Here is a 9,665-nt window from a genome sequence, read left to right as displayed (position 1 = left end):
ACACGTCCTCTCATCCTGGCTTGCATCACAGAGCATCAGACCCACCCAGTGCATTTTAACAGGACTGTTTAATTGCGTTAAATAAATATCTGATTTTGTCCTGACTATGGTGGATGATAAGGCTTGGTTCCATGGTTTATACAGGTGGCTATCAGACAGGGAGGCTGCAGGTCACAGTCACAGGGAATATCACACTTCCTGTTCTTGCCACCAGTCCCCTGCTGATAGGCTGACAACAGCACAACCCTGACACACCGCTGTCCTGCCCCCCACCTTCCACTGCACTTCACAGCCACACACACAGCGAAACACATAATGACACTAACACAAACATGCATACAGTGAAACACACACACATTAACAGCCCAACACTGCTGTCCTGTCCACAACACTCCACTGCACAATCCACATACAGGGACTGTTCACAAGGGACTGCAGTACAAGTGAAGCAGCTGAAATGGCCTCTGTGCTGCACAGAACAATGTGGTGAACCACCCGAACTATACAGATAGGTACCAGGATGACATGGTGAAAGTAGCAACCTTGTACATCCGTTTTTTACTGATCGTTTCTCTCTTCTGTTAGCTGCGCGAAATTTGGCCAAGCAGAGCAAACCGATAGGCTTAGTTTGCATCAGTTTGACATGGTACAGTATATGACACCAGATGATAGTTTTCCTCTCAATGTAAAGAAGAGCATTCTATATTGATAATTTTCCCTCTCAATGTAAAGAAGAGCATTCTATATTGATAGTTTTCCTCTCTATGAAAAGAAGAGCATTCTGTATTGATGGTTTTCCTCCAAACGTAAAGAAGAGCATTTTGTACTGATAGTTTCCCTCTGACCCTTTACAGTGCGACAGCCCTGCACGTATACACTGACACTGTGAGAACATGATAACATGACGCCAGAACACCCAGTCAACACTGATTCTGGCCCTGTCACCGACATCAAAGTTCATCATCAGGTCCAACAGACGAACAGACCCATCACAAACAGTCCCCTTCACAATACAGCACATGACACACCATTTCTCCTCCCCAACTCTCTGACATGTAGGACAGACCATTTACCACATCCATTCCACATTTGTCACACATCCCTTCACTGTCACTGTTCAACACCATCCATCATGTCCAGCTTGGACTTTGTTGCTGCTTGTTTTGTTTTGTTGTTTGCTCCACTACACATGGAGTACTGATCTCCACTGCACTGCCGACATTCCCCCTTCTCTCGCTTGTCCCTGTCAATAAACAGTACAGTCACCCACACAAACAGCTGTAGAATTCAGTGCACACAATTCAAACGCTTCAGTTAGACTTCTCAAACCAATGACAATAACATCACTCACTATTGCAATCTTTTTCACTGTAAACCAAGAACAAACTAACAAAATGCTGGCGTTAATCAGTGTTTCTAAACAGCATGATGGAGGGAGGGGGAAAAGATGAGGCAACAGACAGACACTGGGGGGAAGATGGTGTGAGGAACACACTTGGTGTGAATGAGGTGATGACATGAGTCACACCTGTGCTTCATCACCTGTTAGTGTGAGAGGTGATAACATGAGTCACACCTGTGCTCCATCACCTGTCAGTGTGAATGAGGTGAAGACATGAGTCACACCTGTGCTCCATCACCTGTCAGTGTGAATGAGGTGACGACACAAGTCACACCTGTGCTCCATCACCTGTCAGTGTGTGAATGAGGTGATGACATGAGTCACACCTGTGCTCCATCATCTGTCAGTGTGAACGAGGCAATGACACGAATATCACCTGTGCTCCCTCCATCACCAGCCCCTGTCAATGTCAAGGGGAACATAGTACACACCAGTTCAATGCTTTGCCAGTGGACAGCTGTCAAATCATACACTGAGAACACAGCTTCCATCATTTACATAGAAATATCTTTGACGCATACACTGATACATATCACACAGAACACACCTGCAGAAAAGAACAATGACACTTCATGCAAACAAGTCAATTCCACTGTCACATGACTAAGCAATCAGTTGTTTTTTGTATAAAGATATCCTTCGAAAACTCTGCTATGGATAATTCTGTACTTTCTCTATTAAATCAAGATGATGTACATACATATATACAATATATACAGCACATAACACAAATGGTTGCACAATGAGTCGATTCGTTTGGCATTGAAATCTGGATAGAACATCAAGTGGTATAGCCAATCACCTTTGCAGTAAAACATGTAATGTACACAGTGTAAGCATGTGGTGTAACAGAAATCTGATCTGTGCAGGTTCAATTCATATTTGTTGCACAAATCCCCCCCACCAACCCCACCTCAGGTTTCTGACACAAATCCCCATACAGTTTTTCTGATGTAAATCCCCCACCCCCAATACAAATCCCAACAGAGATTTTCATACAGAGTTCCCATCCAATTTTCTGACAATCTCCACATATAGTTGTTTTCCCTGACAGAAATTCACACAGCCTTTCTGACACAAATCCACATACAGTCTCTGACAAAATTCCCCACTGTTTTTCTGACAAATAGTCACAAGCAGTTTTTTGACACTAATCTACACACACACATTTTCTGACAAATCCTTTCTGACACTAATCCACAAACATACATTTTCTGACAAATTGTCACAAGCAGTTTTCTGACACTAATCCACACACACACACATTTTCTGACACAAATCCCCATAAAATGGGTTTCAATGGCATTTGTTGTTATTTCACAGCTCTGTTTCAATACCGACAGAGCATTCATTAATTTACTTTGACCGTAAAATGAAGCAATTGCTGTGCAAATTAAAATCTTGATCTCAATGCCCAATGGTCATCAGTTCCAGGTTGGTGTGAAAAATGAAGTATGTACATTAAACTGAAAATGACAAAACCACACAAGTACCAGATAAAAACACATTACCAAGACCTCAAAACGCCCTTCTCAAGGAACCCATTAACACTCATCATGGCAACAACACTACATGAACTCCCCCACACACCCCCAACCGCCCCCTCACACACATCTCACACATTCAGAGCAGTAGTAAACTCCCCTCACTGAAGCCTAGTGCAGTAGCATCTCTTGGTGGCCATGACAACTTGCGTCCCTTCAGTGCTCTCCTTTTTCCCTTAACCAAGGACAAAGGAGCGATTTGTCATGTGCAGACAGCTCCACACAGCCCCTCACGCCCTGCTTGTGGGACATGTCTATTGGGCATCCATGCCACCAAACATCCATTTCATGGTATCTGTACTACAGGTCCACTGCCTGGCACCTGTATGTAGGACAGGTCCATTTCCAGGCTTCTATGTTGCACACAACCATTTCCAGGCATCTGTATGTAGTACAGGTCCATTTCCTGGCATCTGTATGTAGCACAGGTCCATTTCCTGGCATCTGTATGTAGCACAAGTCCATTTCCAGGCAGTACACCCACCAGGGAAACTAATGGCTTGAGAAGTTCACGTGGAAAGAAGTTTAAACTTCTGCAGTTTGGTGTCTTTCGTTCCCAGTGTTTTATCACCCACATGTTGTGAATGTACCGATCAACAAGTACTGGTCAGGTCCGGAAAAAAAAAATGTGCATAGCAAATAACATTCACATGACCTTGGCAGAAATATTTACACTGCTTACACATGCGCACAGCACACTGATTCCTTCAAAATAACGTATGGCACACACAAACACACACACACACATGGGCACAATGCACTCTCTCACTGGACACACCAAAAGAAAGAAACATTCAGATACACCACAATGTGACAACGCCTATCACAGGGCCTGAACTGGTGCAGGTGCACTTTTCACTTTGCTAGGGTGCAGGTGTACTAGTATACAGTTCAGGGTTTACACGGGGCAGGTTGAAACTATTCAAGTGTTTGGTTTCCTTTCCTGTCTGAACTGGTGCAGACACCATTTCCTGTCTTCTTGACTGGTGCAGTTAGTTTCCGGTCTTGACTGGTGCAGTTTCCTGTCTTGACTGGTGCAGTTTCCTGTCTTGACTGGTGCAGACACCATTTCCTGTCTTGACTGGTGCAGACACTGTTTCCTGTCTTGACTGGTGCAGTTTCCTGTCTTGACTGGTGCAGACACTGTTTCCTGTCTTGACTGGTATCTAGACACTGTTTCCCATCAACTGATGCAGACTATTTCCTATCCTTACTGCTGCAAAAATTTGTTTCCTGTCTCAACTGGTGGATTATTTCCTGTCTTAACTGGTGTAGACACTGTTTCCTGTCTCGACAGACACACCGTCTGTTTCCTGTTTTAACTGGTGCAGAAACCGTTTCCTGTCTTAACTGGTGGATTATTTCCCATAGTAAGTGGTGCAGACACTGTCTCCTGTCTTGACAGACACACTGTCTATTTCCTGTTTTGACTGGTGCAGAAACTGTTTCCTGTCTTAACTGGTGGATTACTTGCTGTCTTAAGTGGTGCTGACACCGTTTCCCGTCTTAACTGGTGCATTCTTTTCTGTCTTAAGTGATGCAGAAACTGTTTCCTGTCTTAACTGGTACATTCACCGTTTCCTGTCTCAACTGGTGCATTCTTTCCTGTCTAAAGTGGTGCTGACACTGTTTCCGAACTTAATTAACTGGTGCAGACACTGTTAGTTTCGTGTCTAAACTATTGGTTTGGGCAACAACTCTTGTTGCTGCTGCAGGTACTTTGTGTGCAGAGAAAAATCAGGTACACACATAGTTCAGCAAACCTGTGTTGCTGTTTATGTGGTGACCCATGGACACAATGTGTTTGACTCACGGACGCCATGTGTTGACCCCTGGATGATCAAGGAGCCTGAACTTGTCACACAGTCCTCAGAGCCGCCACAGTGTCTGTCTCCCCCAGCCCCCTGACCCATCCAGACATGCAGGGAGACAGCAGCAGGGATGAGGCCTGCTCTCCCCATCTTCCCTCCACAAACACCGGTGCCCACCCCCACCCACCTGCATACCTGGCTGCCACACCCTGCCTCCCTGTCAGTCATGCCATGCACACATACACACACACACACAGGCACTCACACCCACACATAGAAAGTGATTCTCCATACCCATGCACATCCACAACCAGATCTAAGCACCCACCAGGCAGTGGGTGTGTGCACAATTCACTGTGCTCAGTGTTTTCCAAACACCGTACTGTTCAGCCCCATGTCTGACCTCACATCCATGACAACGTGTTCAGGTGGGGGTTTCCACACACAGCTGGAGTCCACGCCAGACACAGTTAAAAAGGGAGAATAAAAAATAATGGCTAAGACCTATGAATGTTTATCAGCGGACTGTTAAGAAGCGGGACACAGACAAGATGTGGATCTCTGTGGGGTCAGGGAGTGGAAAAGAAAAGCTATCCGGGACAGAGCCACAGGTGTGCAGTGTGCAGGTAGGTCTCCTCTGGGAATCAGGTGTGCATACATCTCTGTCTGCTGAGTGGTGAACAACTGTTGCCTTCCCCCCTGGAGATAAGTTATCATCTATCATCTTTGTCCAGCTGATCTACAAGATCAAAACGTCATGTGGTGGTGGGAGGGAGGTGTTCCCAAAGCAGAATCCCAAGACTGACTCCCCATGCTGTGGTCAGTGGGGTGGTGCAGTGACAGCCCAAGGGCCACAGGCCATGCAGGGAGCCAGCCGGCAGACCCCCCCACACACACACACATCCCCCGGGGCGGTGTGTCCTTCAGGGTCAGGTCAGGCCTCTTCTCCATGCACACTGTGGTGGGGGGCAGTGGGGGAACGATGGAAGACGCAAGGACACAACCTTCACACACACTGCACCCGGCCTCCACCTGGCCACAGGCTGCAGGAATTGGGGTCACTGGGTCAGACAGGTGGGCACTACCCACACAGCACTCCCCACAACACTCCCAGGTGAGGATCAGTCCCAGCACAGGGGAAGGAGACAGGGGGGTTCCTTACAGGTGGAGGAGGGGCCAACTGTGGCGGGGCGGGGTTGGGGGGGGGGGCGTCAGTGGATGAGGTAGAGGTGCAGTTCCAGCACGATGGGCCCGTCCTGGCTGGTGCTGATGGCCCCGTGGATCACCGGGATCAGGGCATTGTCCAGGTCGTTGATGTAGAAGTCAGGCAGCCGCTCTCCCTTCGACCCCACCTCGTAGCCCACCTGTGGCACACACACACCACATTGCCTTCTTCACACATCATCCCACATTGTCATCATACATCATCCCACATCGTCTTCACACATCATCCCACATCGTCATCACACATCATCTTCACACATCATCCCACATCGTCTTCACACATTGTCATCATACATCATCCCACATTGTCATACATCATCCCACATCATCTTCACACATCATCCCACATCGTCTTCACGCATCATCATCCCACATCATCTTCACACATCACCCCACATCGTCATCCCACATTGTCATCCCACATCATCTTCACACATCATCCCACATTGTCATCACACATCATCCCACACTGTCATCACATGTCATCTGATAATGTCTTCACACATCATCATCACACATCTTCACACATCATCCCAATCTTCACATGTCATCTGATATTGTCTTTACACATCATCACACATCTTCACACATCGTCTTCACACATCACCCCACATCATCTTCACACATCATCCTACACTGTCTTCACACATCATCTTCACACATCCCACATTGTCTTCACACATCATACTTCTGTCTTCTTCACATCATTTCTGACACAGCAACCACAGCTGCATCCCCAACACACAGACCACAAACATGCTGCATGCTAACACATTAACTTATACACACACATCTACACACAGTCTCTTGTTCTCACACACACATACACACACACACACACTTTCAACACACTTGGTACACACTGTTCAACTCCACACACCAGTCCCAAGCATCCGTGCTCACCCTCCTTTCCCCCCTCACCCCCCACACAAAATGCACCCCCTGCACACACCTACACCCCCCAACACTCCCAACACACCCCTATACTCCCTTCATACCCAACACACCCCTATACTCCCTTCATACCCAACACACCCCTATACTCCCTTCATACCCAACACACTGCTAGTGGAGTGATGGCCTAGAGGTAATGCGTCCACCTTGGAAGCGAGAGAATCTGAGCGCGCTGATTCGAATCACGGCTCAGCCGCCGATATTTTCTCCCACTCCACTAGACCTTGAGTGGTGGTCTGGACGCTAGTCATTTGGACGAGACGATAAACCGAGGTCCCATGTGCAGCATGCACTTAGTGCACATAAAAGAACCCAAGGCAACAAAAGGGTTGTGTTCCTTTCAAAATTCTGTAGAAAAATCCACTTCAATAGGAAAAACAAAACTGCACACAAGAAAAAATACAAAAAAATGGGTGGCGCTCTCAGTGTAGCGATGTGTTATCCCTGGGGAGAGCAGCCCGAATTTCACATGGAGAAATCTGTTGTGACAAAAAAAATAAAAATACAAAATACCCTACACACCTCTATACTCCCTACATACCCTACACAACCAATACTCCCAATACCCCCCTATACTCCTAACAACCTACACACCCCCTACTCCCATTATCACTTTTCACACCCCTATGCTCCCACAACCACTCTACACACACCTATACTCCTACAACACCCCTATTCTCCCATTACTACCCTACACACCCCTATATTCCCCACACCACCCTACACACCCCTATTCTCCCATTACCACCCTACACACCCCTATACTCCTAAGAAAAACACCCCTATATTCCCAACACCACACTTCACACCCCTATACTCCCAACACCACCCTACACACCCCTATACTCCCAACACCACACCACCCTACACACCCCTATACTCCCAATATCACCCTATATAACCCTATAGTCCCAACACCACTTTACACACCCCTATACTCCCAACACCACCCAACACACCCCTATACTCCTAAGACTAACACCCCAATGCTCCAAACACCACCCTACACACCCTATACTCCCAATACAACCCTACACACCCCTATACTCCTAAGACAAACAACCCTATACTCCAAACACCACCCTACACACCCTATACTCCAAACACCACCCTACACACCCTATACTCCCAACACCACCCTACACACCCCTATACTCCTAAGACTAACACCGCAATACTCCGAACACCATCCAACACACCCTATACTCCCAACACACCCTATACTCCCAACACCACCCATATACTCCCAACACCACCCTACACACCCCTATACTCCTAAGACTAACACCGCAATACTCCAAACACCACCCTACACACCCTATACTCCCAACACCACCCTACACACCCATATACTCCCAACACCACCCAACACACCCTATACTCCCAACACCACTCTACGTAACCCTATACTCCAAACACCACCCAACACACCCTATACTCCAAACACCACCCTACACACCCCTATACTCCCAACACCACCCAACACTCCCTATACTCCCAACACCACCCTACACACCCCTATACTCCAAACACCACCAAACACTCACTATACTCCAAACACCACCCTACAAATCCCTATGCTCCCAACACCACCCAGCACACCATATACTCCCAACACCATCCTACATAACCCTATACTCCCAACAACACCCTTCACACACCTATACTCCCAACACCACCCAACACACCCTATACTCCCAACACCACCCTACACACCCCTATACTCCCAACACACCCCTATACTCCCAACACACCCCTATACTCCCAACACCACCCTACATAACCCTATACTCCCAACACCACCCAACACACCCTATACTCCCAACACCACCCTACACACCCCTATACTCCACCGCCTTACATAACCCTATACTCCCAAGACCACCCTACACATCCTATATTCCTAACACCACCCTACACTCCCAACACCACCCTACACAACCCTATACTCCAAACACCACCCTACACACCCCTATACTCCAAACACCACCCTACACTCACAACACCACCCTACATAACCCTATATTCCCAACACCACCCTACATAACCCTATACTCCCAACACACTCAACATACCCATATACTCCTAACACCACCTTACACACACTATACTCCTAACACCACCCTACACACCCCTATACTCCCAACACCACCCAACATACACACATATACTCCCAACACCACCCTACACACCCATATACTCCCAACACCACCCTACGCACCCCTTTACTCCCAACGCCACTTAACAAACCCATATGCTCCTAACACCACCCTATACTCCAAACACCACCCTACACACCCCTATACTCCAAACACCACCCTACGCAACCCCACTCCCAACACACCCCTCACCACTACACTCCCAACACACCCCTACACTCCCAACACACCCTTCCCCCCTACACTTCCAACACACCCTTCACCACTACACTCCCAACACACCCCTCGCCACTACACTCCCAACACACCCCTACACTCCCAACACACCCTTCCCCCCTACACTTCCAACACACCCTTCACCACTACACTCCCAACACACCCCTCGCCACTACACTCCCAACACACCCCTCGCCACTACACTCCCAACACACCCCTCAGCACCACACTCCCAACACACCCTTCCCTCCTACACTTCCAACACACCCTTCACCACTACACTCCCAACACACCCCTCGCCACTACACTCCCAACACACCCCTATACTCCCAACACACCCTTCCCCCTTACACTT

At 47.8% G+C, this 9,665-nt stretch overlaps 1 protein-coding gene across 4 annotated transcripts in view; it reads right to left on the bottom strand.

Annotated features, from left to right (window-relative positions):
• Positions 1-53: 53 nt before the first annotated feature.
• Positions 54-9,665, bottom strand: part of LOC143294953 (uncharacterized) — a 55,164-nt gene continuing 45,552 nt past the window's right edge. For 3 of the 4 annotated variants that reach the window (XM_076606473.1, XM_076606475.1, XM_076606474.1), the window contains one exon: positions 54-6,121. In XM_076606473.1, the coding sequence (XP_076462588.1) occupies positions 5,969-6,121 (153 nt within the window). In that variant the 3' untranslated portion in view covers positions 54-5,968. The remainder of the gene's footprint in view (positions 6,122-9,665) is intronic. The other variant, XR_013056974.1, reaches the window with a different exon arrangement.

Source organism: Babylonia areolata, chromosome 20, assembly GCF_041734735.1.
Source record: "Babylonia areolata isolate BAREFJ2019XMU chromosome 20, ASM4173473v1, whole genome shotgun sequence".
Lineage (NCBI taxonomy): Eukaryota > Metazoa > Mollusca > Gastropoda > Neogastropoda > Buccinidae > Babylonia > Babylonia areolata.
The sequence above is the reverse complement of the archived record's forward strand: the minus strand, read 5'-3'. Positions and strand labels throughout refer to the sequence as shown.